This window comes from Bombina bombina, chromosome 2 (genome assembly GCF_027579735.1).
Source record: "Bombina bombina isolate aBomBom1 chromosome 2, aBomBom1.pri, whole genome shotgun sequence".
NCBI classification, from domain to species: Eukaryota; Metazoa; Chordata; class Amphibia; order Anura; family Bombinatoridae; genus Bombina; species Bombina bombina.
Genome location: NC_069500.1, coordinates 83,952,819 through 83,976,151, shown reverse-complemented (window position 1 = coordinate 83,976,151; position 23,333 = coordinate 83,952,819). Strand labels below are relative to the sequence as shown.

General features: G+C 37.4%; 1 protein-coding gene across 1 annotated transcript in view; it reads right to left on the bottom strand.

Moving 5' to 3' along the window:
- Nucleotides 1-23,333, bottom strand: part of WDR7 (WD repeat domain 7) — a 1,007,279-nt gene that overhangs the window by 319,800 nt on the left and 664,146 nt on the right. The window contains 1 exon segment of the mRNA XM_053701142.1: nt 3,799-4,020. Within this exon segment, the coding sequence (XP_053557117.1) occupies nt 3,799-4,020 (222 nt within the window).

Here is a 23,333-nt window from a genome sequence, read left to right as displayed (position 1 = left end):
TAGACTCCTCCATATCTAAAGCAATCAAAACTTCTTTAAGTAATGAACGAATAAACTCCATCTTAAATAAATATGAAGATTTATCAGTATCAATATCTGAAGTAGAATCTTCTGAACCGGAAAAAACCTCATCAGAAGCAGATAAGTCAGAATGATGGCGGTCACCTAAAAATTCATCTGAAATGTGAGAAGTTTTAAAAAGACCTTTTACGTTTACTGGAAGGAGGAATAACAGACAGAGCCTTCCTAATGGAATTAGAAACAAATTATTTTACGTTAACAGGAACATCCTGAACATTAGATGTTGAAGGAACAACAACAGGTAAAGGATTATTACTAATGGAAACACAATCTGCATTAGAAAGTTTATCATGACAGCTTTCACAAACTACAGCTGGAGGAACAGTTACCACAAGTTTACAACATATGCACTTAACTTTGGTAGAACCAGCATCAGGCAGCGTCTGTCCATTAGTAGATTTAGATCCAGGGTCAGGGTGAGACATCTTGCAATATGTAATAGAAAAAACAACATATAAAGCAAAATTATCAAATTCCTTAAATGACAGTTTCAGGAATGGGAAAGAATGCAAAAAAATAAGCTTCTAGAACCAGAAGCAAAGAAAGAAAAATGTTTAAATAATGTGAGTAAAAAAGACGCCCACATTTTTTTGGCGCAAAAAAATGTCTGAATACGCATGCGTAACAGAATACAACTTCCGGTGTAAATTACGTCACCGGAAATGACAACATTTTTAGCACCAAAAAAGTTTGCGCCAAAAAAGACGTAATAAAAAGAAACATTTTCTGCCCCCGCGAGCCTAACAGCATGCAGGAAATTTTTTTGATTATCCTGAATCAAGGCAAATATAAGTTTATAGACATATATTTAGAACTTTACTCTATGGTTGGGCACTTTATATGTAGAGTGTCACAAAAAATAAGACTTACTCACCCCAGGACACTCCTCTACATATAGCAGATAGCCAAACCAGTACTGAAACGAGAATCAGTAGAGGTAATGGTATAGAAGAGTATATCGTCGATCTGAAAAGGGAGGTAGGAGAAGAAATCTCTACGACCGATAACAGAGAACCTATGAAATAGATCCCCTAGAGGTAGACCATTGTATTCAAATAGGCAATACTCTCTTCACGTCTCTCTGACATTCGCTGCACTTTGAGAGGAAAACCGGGCTTCAACCTGTTGCGAAGCGCATATCAACGAAGAATCTTAAGCACAAACTTACTTCACCACCTCCACGGGAGGCAAAGTTTGTAAAACTGAATTGCGGGTGTGGTGAGGAGTGTATTTATAGGCATTTTAAAGTTTGGGAAACTTTGCCCCTCCTGGTAGGAATGTATATCCCATACGTCACTAGCTCATGGACTCTTGCTAATTACATGAAAGAAATAGGAAATTATGTGTCCCCCTCAGACTGTTCAGGCAAAAAAAAACAGATAAATGATGGTTAAAACAGAGTGTAGAAGAAATATCTGTAAAACATGCGAGTATGTAACAGACGGTGATAATTTCGTCTCAACATACACACAGAAATCCCATAAAATTAAGTTCTATATAAATTGTGCAACAACACATGTATTCTATTTATTGATCTGCAGGGGGTGCTCTAAACAATACGTTGGAAAAAACGAAGAGACCCCTAAAGGACAGAATTTTAGCACATGTAAGATCAATAGAGGACCCTGAGTCGGATACCCCAATAGCAAGACATTTTAGGGAATTTTACAACTCTGATTCTAATGTATTAACAGTCCAAGGAATTGATCATGTCCCAATATAGAAAGGGGGGGGGGGTGAAAGAGAAGATAAATTAGGTCGGAGAGAAATATTTTGGATCTTCACTCTAGATACATCTATAGCACATGGTTTGAATTTTAGAAGAGATATTGACATATGTGTATAGCCCATTGTGTTATATTAGGTGAGTTGAAAATGTAACAAACGTTGTTACAATTAATAACATTAAGGGGACACTGAACCCAAATTTTTTTCTTTCACGATTCAGATAGAGCATGCAATTTTAAGCAACTTTCTAATTTACTCCTATTATCAAATTTTCTTCATTCTCTTGGTATCTTTATTTGAAATGCAAGAATGTAAGTTTAGATGCCGGCCCATTTTTTATGAACAACCTGGGTTGTTCTTGCTGAGTGGTAGATAAATTCATTCACCAATAAAAAATTGCTGTCCAGAGTTCTGAAACAAAAAAAAGCTTAGATGCCTTCTTTTTTTAAAATATAGATAGCAAGAGAACAAAGAAAAATTGATAATAGGAGTAAATTACAAAGTTGCTTAAAATTGCATGTTCTATTTGAATCACAAAAGAAAAAATTTGGGTTCAGTGTCCCTTTAACACGAGTAAAAACAGTGATAAAATATGTTTACTAAATAGGACTAGATAGGGTCAAATAGCTAAATTAAGCAGAAAAAGAAAAACATAAAAACTTAAAAGTAACATTCAACCTTATTTTTGTCCATTTCTGTAACTTTGTCAACATAACCTATTTAACACCACTATAATAATGTATCCGTAGTAGTTGATTGCAGACATTTGTATATCATTATATTTTGTTTTTAAGTAAAGTACCATAGTGAGGAGTGTAAGTATTTAGGTAGCTGTATACCTGTAAGAGAGAGCCTATTTAGCTGGAGAAAGCTGGGACACCTGTGAGCTGTGAACAAGTGCACACAGGCACAAAACATGTCTGCTGCATAGGAAGCCAGCTGTCCTCACTACCGCAGAGTCTGTCAGAGCGGTGTAAGTTGCTAACACTGATTTTTTATTTCTGTTTTTAAAGCATGGAATAAAGTTTTTAACTTTTATACCAATCAGAGGAGTGCCTGGACATTCTCTTTTTATACCTATATTTTCAGCATCTTGGACGAATAATGCTGTCTGTGAGCATTCCGTTCTCTGATGTGTGACGTCATCCCCACGCTCCAGTGTGCCGTGAAGAAAGGTGTACAGGGTAAGGCAGAGCGCAACGCTACTTTCTGTTTGTTGCTGTGTATATATATATATATATATATATTAGCAAATATATATAAACTTAAAAAGTGCCAATAACATAGCTATAGAGTGTATAAATGTTAATAAATGATGTTTACCAATAGACACTTGTCCACTAGCAAACAAGCAGCAGACAGCCAAACCAGAACGGAAAAATATCAGCAGAGGTTATGGAATAGGAGTATATTGTAGATCCATAAAGAGAGGCAAAAGACAAGTCCCTGCGATTAAATATGGAAGGTATATGAAAATGTTCCCATGAGGTCAAAAAAGAATCACAAACCATACCCCATATACCTACCTCTGACAAGCACTATACTCTGAGGGGAAACCGGGCCTTAATATAGACGGAAAACCCCTCTCTCTAAAGAATCACATGCACATCTTCATTCTTCAACCACCTCAAAGTAAAGACTAAGGTATGTGTGAGGGGTTTTATAGAGTTCTTGGGGTTTGGGAATCTTTGCCTCCTCCTAGTGGTAGAGAAGAGTAATTCCCAAGAGTAATGGATAGTGGACTCTCACCACCTGTATGAAAAATTATTATATACAGATCACTCATGCTGTCAATTGGGCAATAGGCAACTAATATATATATATATACACACACACACACTTTTTTATTGTTATTTCCTACAACCTTTCACTTTTCATTGATGAACTAGAAATTATATTACATCCTAAATGGAAAAAAAAATGAATGGAAAAAATGCCTGGGTATTTACAATACGTAATTACATGTATCTTTCTGCAAAAAGTACTTACACGTATGTCGGGCAAGGGAGTAGTTTGAGCCACCGGTGGTTAAACCAAACCCTTCTGGAATCTGGCTTGAGCTACGTGGTCTTGTCAACAATTTTGGAGGCTCGATCTCTGCTCCAAATTCTGCTCCAATCACCCCTAGTAGAACAATAGCTGTAGCTTGCTTGCGTCTCTCTTCATAAGAGGGTGATCCTTTTTTTATAGGAGGAACGTTGGAAAGACAGCCTGGAAACACAGTAGGACAAACTTTAAAATAAATGTTTTAAAAGTGAATATGAAGCAACAAATAAAGCTCTGTATTAGCACCATAGATCCTGATGTGCTTTAGACAAGATTATAAAATAAGGGTACCTGAATTTCATTACTTAAAGGGATAGAAAAGTCAAAATGAAACATTCATCATTCAGACAGAGCGTGCAATTTTAAACAACTTTTAAGTTTACTTCTATTATCAAATGTGCTTTGTTCTCTTGTTGAAGAATAAACCTAGGTTAGCTGATAGTAGCAAACGAGCGTGCATGTGTCTAGCAGTCTATTGTAGTAGTGTTTGCAATATGGCAATAAACATTTTTATGCAAACTGCTGCCAAATGGCTAAAGACACGTGGATGCTCCTGAGCTCAACCAAGATTATTTTTTAACAAAGAATACCAAAACAATTAAGCAAAATTGATAATAGAAAAAAATGGAAAGCTGCATAAAATTTCATGCTATATCCAATCTATTTAAGTTTAGCTTTGAACTTGCAATCTCTTTAAAGCGATATGAAACCCCAATTTTTTTATTTCATGATTTAGATAGATCATGCAATTTTAAGCAACTTTCTAATTTACTCCTATTATCAATTTTTGTTCATTCTCTTTGTATCTTTATTTGAAAAGCAGGAATATAAGCTTAGGAGCCGGCCCATTTTTGGTTCAGCATCTGGGTAGTGCTTGCTGATTGGTGGCTACATTTAGATACACTGAGCTAAGAGGCGGTTTATAACAGTTTAGAAATCAGTTTGAGCCTACCTAGATTTAGCTTTAGCAAAGAATACCAAAAGAACATTACAAATTTGATGATAAAAGTAAATTGGAAAGTTGTTTAAAATTGTGTGCCCTTTTTTAATCATGAAAGTTTAATTTTGACTAGACTGTCCCTTTAACTTAATTTTTTTGCCATCTCAAGTAGGAAATAATGAAGTTAGGAATTTCACTGGGCTAAAGAGACTGGCGTGTGCTGTAAGGATGCAAATTGGATGTGCACTTTAGAAAAAGGAAATGGTTACTTATTTAGATGATAATATCGGGAGAAACTGGACCTCTAAGCGGTCTGTTACTGCACTGCAACTGGAATACTTAAATGACAGAACCCTGACTGCTAATGATTCCATCAGCTGAAATACTAATTGCTCGTATTTTAAATCAATGTTGGACACCTGGTAGCCCTACAGAGGACCCCCCCCCGCAGCAGAAGATGTTTTTGTGATCACATATGTGGTCTTTTGAATAATGGTAGTTGCTTATTACTGGATTAAAGGGACATTAAACACTTTGAGATAATAATATAAAATGATAAATTGTATATAGAGAGAAACTTTGCAATATACTTTCATTATTTATTTTGTTCCCCTTTTCTGTAATTCCATTCCTTGTGAGCTTTTCAGTTACTGTTAGAAATGGAAGTGTAGAACACTGTTTTATTCCACACAGCCATTGGCTGCACACTCTAGTGACCTATTTATAACTGTTACAAGACAAGGTTAGACAATTCAAAAGGATAGATTTTAACAAAGAAACTATTAAAACATCCCTTGTAAAGAGTAATGCCAGAGCACAATCCAGAATCAAGGTTAGGAAAAAATAAAATCTGCACAGGAATGTATTCATTACACTATTAACAGAACATTACAACAGCTGAGGCAAAACTATCTAATCAATAGTGTTTCACAAAAGTATTTGTTGAAGATCATACTAGCATCTCACACAAGTTAAATGCTTCCCTATAAAGATGCCAAAAACAAGCAGAATGCAAATTTAGAATATAATCTTAAAGGGACAGTAAAGTCCAACATAAACTTTCTTGATTCAGATAGGGCATGTCATTTTAAACAACTTTCCAATTTACTTTTATCATCAAATTTGCTTTGTTCTCTTGGTATTCTTAGTTGAAAGCTAAACCTAGTTAGGCTCATATGCTAATTTCTAAGCTCTTGAAGGCCGCTTCTTATCTGAATGCATCTGACAGTTTTTCACCGCTAGATGCAATTAGTTCATGTGTGCCATATAGATAAAAGCGTGTTCATGTCCAATGAGTTATTTAAAAGTCAGCACTAATTGCCTGAAATGCAAGTCTGTCAAAAGATTTTAAATAAGGAGGCAGTCCGCAGAGGCTTAGATACAAGGTAATTACAGAGGTAAAACATATAAAAATATAACAGAGTTGGTTATGCAAAACTGGGGAATGGTAACTAAAGGGATTATCTATCTTTTTAAGCAATAATATATTTGGTGTTTATTGTCCCTTTAAATTTTGCTTATTTTGTAATGCAGCAATTGTTAAACCTCAAAAAACATTAAAAAAAAACAAAAAAAAACTTTGCACTGTAACAGTCACTTTCTTACAACCCCCCCCCCCCAAAAAAAAACACAACAACAAAAAAACACAGACACATTACAACAATTAATATTTGGGCATGCTAATAACTCTTATTACTATAACTTCTTTTATGTAAAATTCTGTTACTATGCTTCTTAGGGATCTGGTTTAGGGACTAATTTACCCTGGCGTTTGGCTAAGGACCTAGGGCTCCATTACATATGCAGCGTCGCCCGCAAAAGCCGGCGACACCAGTTTTTACGCGATTTTGGTATTACATATACGGTGTAGCATACAAGTTACGTGCGTATATTTCACCCGTCGCTCGCCATTATTACTCCCATAGGCTAACATGGGACTGCGTCGTAAATCGGTATTCAATATCCAGCGCAAGGCCTTCGGTGGCGAAAATTGAGAAATCTTACTCCATTTTTACCTCGCCATAAAAGGCAGCCGTAGCAGGCCTTGCGCTGAGTATGGGAGCACCGTAACTCCCGAAAATGCCTGCAAAAATAAACTAACACCTAACGCATGCGCAATGTCTATCTACCTATCAACCGCAATCCCCCACCGCAATAACTAATAAAGTCTATTAACCCCTAAACCGCCATAAAACCCACACCGCAAGTAATAACTAAATTATTAACCCCTAAACCGCCATAGCCCACAACGCAATAACATAATTTATGTAAGAACTTACCTGATAAATTCATTTCTTTCATATTAGCAAGAGTCCATGAGCTAGTGACGTATGGGATATACATTCCTACCAGGAGGGGCAAAGTTTCCCAAACCTCAAAAATGCCTATAAATACACCCCTCACCACACCCACAAATCAGTTTAACGAATAGCCAAGAAGTGGGGTGATAAGAAAAAAGTGTGAAAGCATAAAAAATAAGGAATTGGAATAATTGTGCTTTATACAAAAAAATCATAACCACCACAAAAAAAGGGTGGGCCTCATGGACTCTTGCTAATATGAAAGAAATGAATTTATCAGGTAAGTTCTTACATAAATTATGTTTTCTTTCATGTAATTAGCAAGAGTCCATGAGCTAGTGACGTATGGGATAATAAATATCCAAGATGTGGATCTTCCACGCAAGAGTCACTAGAGAGGGAGGGATAAAATAAAGACAGCCAATTCCGCTGAAAAATAATCCACACCCCAAAATAAAGTTTAAATCTTATAATGAAAAAAACTGAAATTATAAGCAGAAGAATCAAACTGAAACGGCTGCCTGAAGTACTTTTCTACAAAAAACTGCTTCAGAAGAAGAAAACACATCAAAATGGTAGAATTTAGTAAAAGTATGCAAAGAAGACCAAGTTGCTGCTTTGCAAATCTGATCAACCGAAGCCTCATTCCTAAACGCCCAGGAAGTAGAAACTGACCTAGTAGAATGAGCTGTAATCCTTTGAGGCGGAGTTTTACCCGACTCTACATAAGCATGATGAATCAAAGACTTTAACCAAGACGCCAAAGAAATGGCAGAGGCCTTCTGACCTTTCCTGGAACCGGAAAAGATAACAAATAGACTAGAAGTCTTTCGGAAATCTTTAGTAGCTTCAACATAATATTTCAAAGCTCTAACTACATCCAAAGAATGTAACGATCTTTCCTTAGAATTCTTAGGATTAGGACACAATGAAGGAACCACAATTTCTCTACTAATGTTGTTAGAATTCACAACTTTAGGTAAAAATTTAAAGGAAGTCCGCAACACCGCCTTATCCTGATGAAAAATCAGAAAAGGAGATTCACAAGAAAGAGCAGATAACTCAGAAACTCTTCTAGCAGAAGAGATGGCCAAAAGGAACAACACTTTCCAAGAAAGCAATTTAATATCCAGAGAATGCATAGGTTCAAACGGAGGAGCTTGTAAAGCCCCCAGAACCAAATTCAAACTCCAAGGAGGAGAGATTGACTTAATGACAGGTTTTATACGAACCAAAGCCTGTACAAAACAATGAATATCAGGATGATTAGCAATCTTTCTGTGAAACAGCACAGAAAGAGCAGAAATTTGTCCTTTCAAGGAACTTGCAGACAAACCTTTATCCAGACCATCCTGAAGAAACTGTAAAATTCTAGGAATTCTAAAAGAATGCCAGGAAAATTGATGAGAAGAACACCAAGAAATGTAAGTCTTCCAGACTCGATAATATATCTTCCTAGACACAGATTTACGAGCCTGTAACATAGTATTAATTACAGAGTCAGAGAAACCTCTATGACTGAGAATCAAGCGTTCAATCTCCATACCTTCAAATTTAATGATTTGAGATCCTGATGGAAAAAAGGACCTTGAGAAAGAAGGTCTGGTCTTAACGGAAGAGTCCAAGGTTGGCAAGTAGCCATCCGAACAAGATCTGCATACCAAAACCTGTGAGGCCATGCTGGAGCCACCAGCACAACAAACGAACGCTCTTTTAGAATCTTGGAAATCACTCTTGGAAGAAGAACTAGAGGCGGAAAGATATAGGCAGGATGATACTTCCAAGGAAGTGACAATGCATCCACTGCCTCCGCCTGAGCATCCCTGGATCTGGATCGATACCTGGGAAGTTTCTTGTTTAGATGAGAGGCCATCAGATCTATTTCTGGAAGTCCCCAGATTTGAACAATCTGAAGAAAAACCTCTGGGTGAAGAGACCATTCGCCCGGATGTAACGTCTGGCGACTGAGATAATCCGCTTCCCAATTGTCTATACCTGGGATGTGAACCGCAGAAATTAGACAGGAGCTGGATTCCGCCCATACAAGTATCCGAGATACTTCTTTCATAGCCAGAGGACTATGAGTCCACCCTTGATGATTGACATATGCCACAGTTGTGACATTGTCCGTCTGAAAACAAATGAACGTTTCTCTCTTCAGAAGAGGCCACGACTGAAGAGCTCTGAAAATCGCACGGAGTTCCAAAATGTTGATTGGTAATCTCGCCTCCTGAGATTCCCAAACCCCCTGCACTGTCAGAGACCCCCATACAGCTCCCCAACCTGTCAGACTCGCATCTGTTGAGATCACAGTCCAGGTTGGAAGAACAAAAGAATCCCCTTGAACTAAACGATGGTGATTTGTCCACCACGCCAGAGAGTGTCGTACAATCGAATTTAAAGATATTAACTGTGATATCTTTGTATAATCCCGGCACCACTGGTTCAGCATACAAAGCTGAAGAGGTCGCATGTGAAAACGAGCAAAGGGGATCGCGTCCGATGCAGCAGTCATAAGACCTAGAATTTCCATGCATAAGGCTACCGAAGGGAATGATTGAGACTGAAGGTTTCGACAAGCTGAAACCAATCTCAGACGTCTCTTGTCCGTCAGAGACAAAGTCATGGACACTGAATCTATTTGGAAACCTAAAAAGGTTACCCTTGTCTGAGGAATCAATGAACTCTTTGGTAAATTGATCCTCCAACCATGTTCTTGAAGAAACGACACAAGTCGATTCGTATGAAATTCTGCTAAATGTGAAGACTGAGCAAGTACCAAGATATCGTCCAAATAAGGAAATACCACAATACCCTGTTCTCTGATTACAGATAGAAGGGCACCGAGAACCTTTGAAAAAATCCCTGGAGCTGTTGCTAGGCCGAACGACAGAGCCACAAACTGGTAATGCTTGTCTAGAAAAGAGAATCTCAGAAACTGAAAGTGATCTGGATGAATCGGAATATGCAGATATGCATCCTGTAAATCTATTGTGGACATATAATGCCCTTGCTGAACAAAAGGCAGAATAGTCCTTATAGTTACCATTTTGAATGTTGGTATCCTTACATAACGATTCAATATTTTTAAATGATTTATTCATATGCATTATCCCAAATAATGAAACTGACTGTCTGAAATAAGGAATATTGATCATCCTGAATCAAGGCAAATAAATGTTTAAACACATATATTTAGAACTTTATATAAAAGTGCCCAACCATAGCTTAGAGTGTCACAAAAAATAAGACTTACTTACCCCAGGACACTCATCTACATGTAGTAGAAAGCCAAACCAGTACTGAAACGAGAATCAGTAGAGGTAATGGTATATAAGAGTATATCGTTGATCTGAAAAGGGAGGTAAGAGATGAATCTCTACGACAGATAACAGAGATCGTATGAAATAGATCCCGTAGAAGGAAACCATTGAATTCAAATAGGCAATACTCTCTTCACATCCCTCTGACATTCACTGCACACTGAGAGGAAAACCGGGCTCCAGCCTGCTGCGAAGCACATATCAACGTAGAATCTAGCACAAACTTACTTCACCACCTCCATGGGAGGCAACGTTTGTAAAACTGATTTGTGGGTATGGTGAGGGGTGTATTTATAGGCATTTTTGAGGTTTGGGAAACTTTGCCCCTCCTGGTAGGAATGTATATCCCATACGTCACTAGCTCATGGACTCTTGCTAATTACATGAAAGAAAAACCTATTCAAGTATTAACCCCTAAACCGCCATAGCCCACATAGCCTATTAAATGTATTAACCCCTAATCTGCTGCCGCCAACGTCGCAGCCACTATAATAAAGTTATTAACCCCTAAACCTAAGTCTAACCCTAACCCTAACACCCCCCTAACTTAAATATTATTTAAATAAATCTAAATAAATTTACTATTATTAACTAAATTATTCCTATTTAAAACTAAATACTTACTTATAAAATAAACCCTAAGATAGCTACAATATAATTAATAATATACTAGGTAGCTATTAAATAGTTGAAACTATTTAGTAACTATTCTACCTAGTTAAAATAAATACAAAGTTGCCTGTAAAATAAAAATAAATCCTAAAATAGCTACAATGTAATTATTAATTATATTGTAGCTATCTTAGGGTTTATTTTATAGGTAAGTATTTAGTTTTAAATAGGAATAATATAGTTAATAATAGTAAATTTATTTAAATAATATTTAAGTTAGGGGGTGTTAGGGTTAAACTTAGGTTTAGGGGTTAATAACTTTATTATAGTGGCGGCGACGTTAGCGGCGGCAAATTAGGGGTTAATACATTTAATAGGCTATGTGGGCTATGGCGGTTTAGGGGTTAATACTTGAATAGGTTTATTGCGATGTGGGTTAATGGCGGTTTAGGGGTTAATAATTTAGTTATTACTTGCGGTGTGGGTTTGATGGCGGATATAGGGGTTAATAGTTTAAATAGGAATATTGCCTTGTGGGGGGGTTGTCGGTCTAGGGGTTAATACATTTAATATTAGTAATGAGAGGGGGGGATTGCGGATATAGGGGTTTTACGTGTCAGGCTTATTTTTGGGAGGCTGTTAGACTATTACGGGAGATTTTTGTTATTTTCTTTACTTTTCTTAGGCGCCGGCAGTTTCTAAAGTCACTGACGACTCCAGAAATTTGTATTTACGCTCATTTCTGGACATCGCTAGTTTATCCGACTTACGGCACTTTATGAACTGCCGGCAGGGTTTATGTAATACCCACGGGGTGCAAGGTGAAATTACCGGTGGCACAGGTTCCCACGCTTGCGCCGAAACATGCAGCGTATATTTGATCGCGCCTATAGTGATATAGAGCTCTCCTCTTTGGCGAGATTATCTAAGTCTTGTCTGCGAGGTACCTTAAACAATTAAAAGGAATATCCTTAGTTTATCACTTTCAGTAAACACACACACATGCTTCTTTATATTATCTCTGTAAACCAAAGCCCAAGAACAATTAAACACTAATATTGTAATGCTTATCTCTTCTACCATCTACTGGGAGTGTAATTTCTTCTGCTAGCTATGTTTACACAGTTTTTCTTTAACCTATATTTAAGTATAGAAACTTTCAGAATAGGTTGGGATACCACAGGGAAAAAAAACAGCTGTTTCAAATGAAAAAATAAAGTAAAGGGAGCTTTGTGTAAACATTTTCATACGGTAAACTGTCCCATTAAGGAGAAATTTTAGCTTGTTAGCTGTTTATTTGGCTATGCAGCTTTCTGGATGTGGAGAAACACCTACGTTACCATATAATGCCCAAAAATCCCCAGAAAGATTGTGTGTGATTTCTGTCTACCCCAGTGAGCTTTTATCATCATGCCCTTAATAAGGAGCTTTGTGATAATATTTGCAACTATGTAACTATTTTTTAGCAGAAGTAGCTGCAAAGAAAAGGTGCTCATATTACTACTTCAAACAATAATACAGTTAAACCAGTTAGAACCAGTAATCAGCTGCTGCTGAGTAATAACTTTTACCACCATATTTATGGTTACCTCATTTATCAGCTTTGCAAAAGGATGATAAGTTTGAGTTGGCCCCACCAGGGTTGAAACAAGTACTGCATGGATTTGAGTTGGTCATTAACCAGCTAAGTCATCACTCTCTATATATCACATTGATTACATTTCATTATTGGATTGTAGTTCCCTATACATTATGATACTATATACAGTCTCTTTCTTCCTCTACAACTCAAACCATTGAAATACATACACATCATACATATAATATATAAAACAGTATGTCTGTGAGGATATATCCTGCTAAATATTTCACTGCATTGTGCTACTTCCCATAAACCACTACAGGGGTCAAACAGGAGCAGCCTTGAAATAAGATTTGATTTGAGGCTTCCAATGCTTCAATATTGCAGGCTTGACACAGAAAGCTGAACACGCTCCCCTCCCCCAGTCCCAGCAAGAACCATGCTCTATTACAATAGTTCAAAGGAAAGCTCCATTCTGCAGTGGCACTGAATGTTCTGTCAGCTGACCTCTGCAGAAGGGGAATTGCTAACCACTGCCGAGCTCCTTGGCTGACAAATGAATGACCGCAGCTCCATCTACTTTCACTATAGCTGAATCTAGCCCAGGTGCTCTGACAGAGAGCCCGGTGTGACATCTTAGATCAAGATGAATTGGCACAAACTCTAGATCCAAGATTGTTTTATACCATTTAATTTAGTTTCTTCCCCTGCTTGGATGAGCACAGCTCTAGTTATGGATTTCTATTCTAATGTACTGAAGCAGGCACTGAAAGAAGCCAATGAAGCAGATGCTAGAGTAGGGGGACTGCAGGGATACTGATCAATAGGCAAAGCACTGACCCTATCCGATCTGTTTCTACAATTGACACTACTTAAAGTGGAAGAAAACACATGTGGCTTCCAGTAGGAAACAGAGCAACAAGCCCACTTGATGAACGTTTAAATCTGGTTTTCTTTTGTTAAAAAATAAGCAAATATATTTTCTACTTGCAAGCGCAGACATGGATTTGTTAGAAAAACTCATCATATGAATTCATAATTTGCACGAAGGTGATTTGCGTGTCTTAAAATCATCTAAAAATTATATTTAAAGGAAATCAGTAATAATAATACAAAACATTTTCAAAAAATAACACAATCCATCATTAATTTTAAGATTTAATTGTTAAATTATCATTTATTTTACACCCAATACAACTTAATAAGTGAATGTATATATGGAAAGAAATTTATATAAATATATATTCTTTCTCTCTAAAGTCTTAATAATATATATACACTATTTTATTTTTAAGAATTGTGTGTTTTAACCCCTTCAGAAGAACAATTGTTGTTTGCCAATATTTTAAAAGTGTTTTCAAGTTTAAAAAAAAAAAACGTCCAGGCTACAATTTCATTTGTCTCATGAAAATGCAGTATTTTCTTACAGTGACTTGCCATCATTTAATCATGCTAAAGGGTGACACAGAGATCCATTTTCTTGACAGAACAGTTGATCACCCTATCACAGTGAGAAAATTAATAACCTGAAATAGCCCTATGTGAAAAACAAAAACGTAAGACTGATGAATGGGAAAAAATGGTCAACATTTGGATCTACGCAGCTAGCATATTCTTACAAGAAGAGACCTTATAGATTTCTTCATTATTAAGCTGCACTGAGAAAATTGTAGTTTTCAGCATTACATTTAACCCCTTAAATAGAATATGAACTGGACAAAAAATGCATGGCAATATGGCAAAAAAAATAAATTATATATACACACACACACATTTATGTAAGCCATGGGCAAAAGCTGCAGTCAGTGGGAAAAAAAAGTTATACAGTTCAAAATCACAGATGAACAACTTTTTTATGGGTTTCCACATTGTACCTTTTTTGCACTCAAAAGTGCAGATAAACACATTTTAGAAATCTTAATATCAAACCAAAAACACACACTTGATAAACACCAGATGAGTAAAATTAGCAAAGTTGAGTGGATTCAAACCTATGTATACACCTAGACATAAAACTATATGCAGTGCAACTTGACAAGCAGGACTGAACGGAGTCACTGGGAAATAATAAAATGTGTGTTGCAACTGGGCAGATAACATGATTAATTATGGTATAATAAACTGGGGGCACCATTGTGGTCCTCAAGTCATACCTTGGAAAACACTTTTTTGTTTATAAAGAAGCGTTGATTCTGTTATAACAAGAGATTCTGAGATATCAATATAACATCCCATATTTGAATCGTGTATGTTGGGATCAGGAGGAAGGAAGCACGTCCAGATGGCCTGGGTGCTCTACATAAAAGGTGAAGTGGTTTGGGGACAGGACAAAGCAGTCTAGAGGTCAGATCTGGGCAGTTTGGTGCAGGGCATTACAGTTCCCGCTTGGAGCTCTCTACCTGAGTCTAGAACAGGAATAAGGAACAGCAAGAAAAAGCTGTTTAGGACAATGCAGGAACTTGCAGGGTGATTGTAACCTCTGCATACACACTAGGACAGGGGTGGAGAACCCATTTTAAGAGTATTTTCCTAGATTGATAATCTTCTATCAAAATAAATAAAAAACAAATCTCTCAATTGCCCATGACACTTATTTTAAAAATTAAAGGTCAGTCAAGTCAAAATTTAACTTTTATGATTCATGCAATTTTAAACAACTTCCTATTTTACTTTTATCATCAAATTTTCTTGGTATTATTTGTTGAAAGCTAAGTGCGTCCTGATTGGAGAGGAGATGAATTTGAAAGAAAGTTGCTCCTTAGAGAGGCAGAGCTAATTTACAATTTTGGGTCCCGTTTTCCAACCGGTCTAAATTCAGGAATTAGATATCTCCCTTTTCTTGATAGACCCCATGTAAATAATTTCACTGTACATGCATCTATCCTGTCTCCCATATATAAATACTTTTAATACGTTGTAACACTAGTATATCTTTGAATACCACCTATTATTGAATACCACCTGTTTTTCCTCTAGGAGGATACCTTTTTTAAATATATATATTATATAAAGAAAAAGAGGATCCACAGTAGTCTCATTCTCAAACAGTTAAATAAAATCCATATTATTTAGGAAAACAAATTAAACCATATACTGTATATCTGTAAACAGGATGTTGGAAAGAAGAAAAATTTTGTCCAGCCAAAAAAATCACGTCTGACCGGTTTCGGTCATGAAGACCGTAGTCATAGGCATACCAAAGAGCACAGGTGTGTGCTATTTAAAGCTAAAACACTGGTAAATGATTGGTTAAGAGAAATGGCTAGAGATTGTAAAAGGAATTCTTAAAGGTACATATACTTGATCAATTAAGAGTAGATTTAGACTCCAAGAATAAGCATAACAGTTACAAAACCATTAATAAAACTTATAGTATATCTAAAACTTAATGTGTATAACATACTTCATATGATTTAAAGGTGAATACTATATGTATTTAGTAAATACTAAAAACTATATAAAACTTGTAGTATATCCTAAGCTTAATGTATATAACATACATCATATGATTTAAAGGTAAATACTATATGTCAAAACTGTAACCCCCATAGTAAGTGTATCACTCCCACCCCTTATAATCCCATTAGGCATTAATTACAATTTAAATAACAAGCTAAGTTTAAGATATAGGGGAAGGGTGAGAGCTTTTATACATTGAACAAACAATACAAATGATAATATGTCTGCACCAAGTCAAAAAAAAAATTGCTTGCTATCAAGGGTTAGTATAACATAGACAAACTTTATACATATGGTTTATAAAGATAATACTATCGCCATGTGATCTAAAAGGAACCAATACGGATCATAATCTGAATTGAAGCCTACAGGAACCAAGGTTTTTAACTTAAAGATCCAGTAGATTTCTTGGCGACAAAGTATTGACAATTTATCCCCTCCTCTGACTGGCTTTTTGATTTGTTCAATTGCTCTCCAACTAAATATTCTCACATCTTGATTGTGTACTTCCAGAAAGTGTCTGGATAGAGCGGAGCATGGTCTTTCCCCTGATATATACGAGAGGTGTTCTCTAATGCGGGTGCCTACATCCCTGGTGGTCCTACCCACATAGTATTGTTGACATTGTGTGCATTCAATTAAATAGATAACAAAGGTACTTTTACAGTTGAAACACCCTTTGATATATACAATCTTTCCTGTATGAGGAACCATAAAAGTTTTCCCAACATGGACATAATCGCACAAAATGCACACGTCTATCACATTTATAGGTTCCTTGGCAATATAGCCATGAATTTTGGGATGTACCATCCTTGAGAAGACAAAATATTACCCAAAGAAGACTCTTTTTGGCAACAAACATACAACCATTTTCGATTGTATGTCTGAGTTTCTTGTCACCCATAAGAATCGGTAGATTCTTGTTTACAATTCGACAGATCTGGCCATACTGATTTGAATACGCGGTAATGAATTTGGGTTTGCCTTGATTCACTTGATGTATCTGTTTTTTAGGCTTAGAAGTATTCAAAAGGGAACTCCTATCCATTTTGTTGACCATTGCAAAGAGGCTTTGTCCACAGTTTTTATGGGGTATGCTCGTTCCCTAAATCTGGATTTAAGGTTTTTACTCTCCTCAAGGAAGACTTCATCTCTGGTACAGTTGCGGCGAAGCCTCAAAAATTGCCCTGGCTATGCCCTTAAAGACATGCCTAGGGTGGTTACTTTTCGCATGCAATAAACTGTTACCAGCAATGGGCTTCCTATAGAGAGCTGAAACCACTTTTCTTTCACAGGATAGACCAGTTAGGGAAATATCCAAAAAAGGCACCGTGTCTTTTTGCCATTCATGTGTGAATTGTAAACCAATATTATTAGTGTTCAGATATTCAACAAACTCAGCTGCTTTAGATGAGTCTGACGACCCTACTAACAACAAATCGTCAATATAGTGCACATATTTAACAATATATGCAGCTGAATAGATACAAGTACCTCCATAGACGTGGGGCCGCTCCCACCACCCCATAAAGAGGTTAGCATAGGAGGGGGCAACATTTGCCCCCATGGCAGTCCCACGTCTCTGGAGGTAGTAGCATCCCTGAAAAAAAATAATTGTGTTCCAGCAGAAACTTAACTACCAGAACCACAAATTCTTTCATCTCTAATGTTATGTCAGTGCATAGATCAAGACCGAAGTTGTGGGGAATAGAGGAGTACAGTGATACAACATCAATTGTAATCCAGCTGTACTCCTCCTCCCACACATCCTCCTCCATCTGACTCAAGGCATGTGTAGTATCCCTGATGTAGCTAGGTAATAAGGGAAGAAGAGGCTGTAAAAACTGGTCTACCCATTTGGATAATGGTTCCATTTGGGAACCAATTCCAACCACAATCGGCCTGCCCTTCACATTGATCAAGCTCTTGTGCACCTTAGGGAGGTGGTGGAAGATGGGAATTATAGGGTTAGATACCACCAGCGATTTAGCTGTCTCATAGCTCATAAGCCCATCCTCCACCGCCTCAACAATAAGATGCCTTAGCTCAATACCAAATCTAGTAGTGGGGTCCCCTGAAAGGGGAACATAAGTATCAGAGTCTTCAAGTTGGCGACATGCTTCAGCTACATAGCTGTCCCTATCCATTACCATGACACTGCCACCCTTATCCGACTGCTTAATGACAATCTGGTCATTATTCTGTAGGCTTGTAAGCGCTGCCTTTTCTTTTATAGTCAGATTATGGGGGCCGGCAGTCATGGCCATGGATAGGTCAGTTAAGTCTTCAACCACCCTCTGATGGAATACTTCCAAGGATTTACCCCTGACTTGAATTGGGTAGAATTGAGATTTTGATTTTGAAGTGGGTATAGTTGTACCAAAACCACCCTCATTAACTGCTCTTCCTTCAAAGTGAAGACCCTCTAAAGAAACTAGAGAACAGATATCGATAAAATCAAAAGAGCTACTGACTGCTGCCCTCTGCGAAGCTGAATCAGAGTCACCAACTAAGTGATGGCCATCATTGTTAAAATATTTGCGCAGAGTTAAATCTCGCACATTTTGTTCACATCAAGGACAGTCTGAAATAAATCAAAAAACGCTTGCAGCGGGTGCGATAAAGGTCTCTCACATGGTTAAAGGTATTCATGCTGAATTAAGTGACTACTCCATTACGACTGAGAGGTCGGTATCTCTAAAGGGGAATATACTTATGCCACATCTGAGAAGAAAATAGTAACATTTGAAATTATCTCTTAAAAAATCTTTATGGACACTTAGTATCCTCAGAGACAAAATGTTTTTTATTTAGTATGCATACTTACTGATAACCTGTACATAGGAGGATCATTCCACAGTGACTAAACTTTCTTTCCTAAGATATGGTGAGTCCACAACGTCATCAATTACTAGTGGGAATATCTCTGCTGGTCAGCAGGAGGCAGCAAAGAACACCACAGCAAAGCTGTTAAGTATCATTCCCCTACCCATAATCCTCAGTCATTCTCTTTGCCTCTGTCAATGGAGGAGGTGAAGTTTGGTGTCTGAAGAAATTGAATCCTTTATGGAGATAGTTTTACCTGCAAGCAAGGATTTGGGTATAGCTGTAGTCCAAGTCAATCTCTGCTGCTGAGTAGTGGTGTCTTTTAAGCAGTTAGGAAGTTGTAAGGTGGTGCTTACTTTCGCCTAGATTTAGAGTTTTGCGGCCAAAGGGGTGCGTTAGCTACGCATGTTTCCCCCCCCCCCCCGCACCTTTTAAACAACGCTGGTATTTAAAGTTCTCTGAAGGGCTGCGTTAGGCTCCAAAAAGGGAGCATACAGGCATATTTACCGCCACTGCAACTCTCAATACCAGCGTTGCTTATGGACGCGGCCAGCTTCAAAAACGTGCTCATGCACAATTCCCCCATAGGAAACAATGCGGCAGTTTGAGCTGAAAAAAAAACCTAACACCTGCAAAAAAGCAGCGTTCAGCTCCTAACGCAGCCCCATTGTTTCCTATGGGGAAATACTCTCTAAGTCTGCACCTAACACCTTAACATGTACCCCGAGTCTAAACACCCCTAGCCTTACACTTATTAACCCCTAATCTGCCGCCCCGCTATCGCTGACCCCTGCATATTATTTTTAACCCCTAATCTGCCGCTCCGTACACCTCCGCAACCTACGTTATCCCTATGTACCCCTAATCTGCTGCACCTAACACCGCCGACCCCTATATTATATTTATTAACCCCTAATCTGCCGCCCCCAACGTCGCCGCCACCTACCTACAATTATTAACCCCTAATCTGCCGACCGGACCTCACCGCTACTCTAATAAATGTATTAACCCCTAAAGCTAAGTCTAACCCTAACACCCCCCTAAGTTAAATATAATTTTATTCTAACGAAATAAAATAATTCTTATTAAATAAATGAATCCTATTTAAAGCTAAATACTTACCTGTAAAATAAACCCTTATATAGCTACAATATAAATAATAATTATATTGTAGCTATTTTAGGATTAATATTTATTTTACAGGCAACTTTGTATTTATATAACTATTTAATAGCTACCTAGTTAAAATAATTACAAAATTACCTGTAAAATAAATCCTAACCTAAGTTACAATTAAACCTAACACTACACTATCAATAAATTAATTAAATAAACTACCTACAATTATCTACAATAAAATCAACTAAACAAAATTACCAAAAAACAAACAAACACTAAATTACAAAAATCAAACACTAAATTACAAAAATTAAAAAAAGATTACAAGAATTTTAAATTAATTACACCTACTCTAAATCCCATAAAAAATAACAAAGCCCCCCAAAATAAAAAAATGCCCTACCCTATTCTAAAATAAAAATTTAACAGCTCTTTTACTTTACCAGCCCTTAAAAGGGCCTTTTGCGGGGCATGCCCCAAAGAAAACAGCTCTTTTGCATTTAAATAAACATACAATACCCCCCAACAGCCAATAGAATGCGAGCTCAATCTGATTGGCTGATTGGATCAGCCAATCCGATTGAACTTGAATCTGATTGGCTGATTCAATCAGCCAATCAGATTTTTCCTACCTTAATTCCGATTGGCTGATAGAATCCTATCAGCCAATCGGAATTCGAGGGACGCCATCTTGGATGACGTCATTTAAAAGAACCTTCATTCGGACTTAGGACGTTGTTAGAAGAGGATGGATCCGCGTCGGCTGCTTCAAGATGGTCCCGCTCCGCGCCGGATGGAAGAACATAGAAGATGCTGCTTGGATGAAGATGTTTGCCGGTCCGGATCTTCTCTTCTTGCCGGATATGATGAAGACTTCGGACCCTCTTCTGGAGGGATCGGTGATACCCAGCGTGGTGAAGACAAGGTAGGAAGATCTTCAGGGGCTTAGTGTTAGGTTTTTTAAGGGGGGTTTGGGTTAGATTAGGGTTATGTGGGTGGTGGGTTGTAATGTTGGGGGGTGGTATTGTATGTTTATTTAAATGCAAAAGAGCTGTTTTCTTTGGGGCATGCCCCGCAAAAGGCACTTTTAAGGGCTGGTAAGGTAAAAGAGCTGTTAAATTTTTATTTTAGAATAGGGTAGGGCATTTTTTTATTTTTTTTTGGGGGGGGCTTTGTTATTTATTTAGGGGGCTTAGAGTAGGTGTAATTATTTTAAAATTCTTGTAATCTTTTTTTATTTTTTGCAATTTAATGTTTTTTTTTGTAATTTAGTGTTTTTTTTTGGTAATTTAGTTTAGTTTATTTAATTGTAGATAATTGTAGATAGTTTATTTAATTAATTTATTGATAGTGTAGTGTTAGGTTTAATTGTAACTTAGGTTAGGATTTATTTTACAGGTAATTTTGTAATTATTTTAACTAGGTAACTATTAAATAGTTATTAACTATTTAATAGCTATTGTACCTGGTTAAAATAAATACAAAGTTGCCTGTAAAATAAATATTAATCCTAAAATAGCTACAATATAATTATTATTTATATTGTAGCTATATTAGGGTTTATTTTACAGGTAAGTATTTAGATTTAAATAGGAATAATTTATTTAATAAGATTTATTTCATTTCGTTAGATTTAAATTATATTTAACTTGGGGGGGGGGGGGTTAGGGTTAGACGTGGCTTTATGGGTTAATACATTTATTATAGTAGCGGCGAGGTCGGGTCGGAAGATTAGGGGTTAATACTTGAATTTAGGTGGCGGCGATGTTAGGGGGGGGGCAGAATAGGGGTTAATACTATTTATTATAGGGTTTTTGAGGCGGATTAGGGGTTAATACATTTATTATAGTAGCGGTGAGGTCCGGTCGGCAGATTAGGGGTTAATAATTTAAGGTAGGTAGCGGCGACGTTGGGGGGGGCAGATTAGGGGGTAATAAATATTATGTAGGGGTCAGCGATGTTAGGGGCAGCAGATTAGGGGTACATAGGGATAATGTAGGTTGCGGCGGTGTGCGGTCGGCAGATTAGGGGTTAAAAAAATTTAATTGAGTGACGGCGATGTGGGGGGGCCTCGGTTTAGGGGTGCATAGGTAGTTTATGGGTGTTAGTGTACTTTAGAGCACAGTAGTTAAGAGCTTTATGAACCGGCGTTAGGCCAGAAAGCTCTTAACTCCTGGCTTTTTTCTGCGGCTGGATTCTTGTCGTTAGATTTCTAACGCTCACTTCAGCCAAGACTCTAAATACCGGCGTTAGAAAGATCCCATTGAAAAGATAGGATACGCAATTGACGTAAGGGGATCTGCGGTATGGAAAAGTCGCGGCTGGAAAGTGAGCGTTAGACCCTTACCTACAAGACTCTAAATACCAGCGGTAGACCAAACAAAACCAGCGTTAGGACCCCCTAACGCTGGTTTTGACGGCTAACGCAGAACTAGGCGTTAGTTTCCTAACATATTGCTGCCCTAAGTATAGAAAGCCAGAGTTAGTTACTCTGTTCTTTCTTTTTTTCACAGGTCTCTTTAAGGAATTTGTGTCCTTTCACGCCTTGTGAGTTGTCTTCCTGTCGGACATCTAGACTGCAGGAAAGTGCTTTTTTGTCTTCTAGGTATAGTGAAATCTCGGATTTTGACAGTGTTAATCTTTTGTCTGAAGTGGAAGAATTAAGCTTTAGGTTTAAGCTTGAACACCTTCATGTTTTATTAAAGGAGGTTTTCGCTACTTTGGATGATTCTGACTCTCCTGTTGTAGTTAACCCTAAGAAATCTAGTAAGCTAAATAGATTCTATGATGTCTCTTCCTCTATGGTAGTGTTTCCTGTTCCAGATCGTGACAGAGATTATAGCGCAGGAATGGGAAAGACCAGTGATTCCTTTCTCCCCGTCTTTAGTTTTTAAGAAGATGTTTCCTGTTGCTGAATCCATTAAGGATTCTTGGCGCATGGTGCCTAAAGTAGAAGGGGCTATTTCTTCTCTGGCTAAGAGAACTATGATCCCTATAGAGGATAGTTGTTCGTTTAAAGATCCAATGGATAAGAAGCTGGAGGTATATTTGAAGAAGATGTATGTGCATCAGGGTCTTCAATGGCAACCTGCAGTTTGTATTGCCACAGTGACAAGGTGCAGCATCTTATTGGTGCAATGCTTTGTCTGAATCTATTTTAGAGGAAACTTTGTTTCAGGATAGAATTAAGGCTCTTAAGCTAGCTAATTCTTTCATTTCTGATGCTAACATGCAAGTTATTAAAACAGGTGCCAAGCTGTCTTGTTTCTCTGTCTTCGCTCGCAGGGATTTGTGGTTTAAGTCTTGGTCAGCTG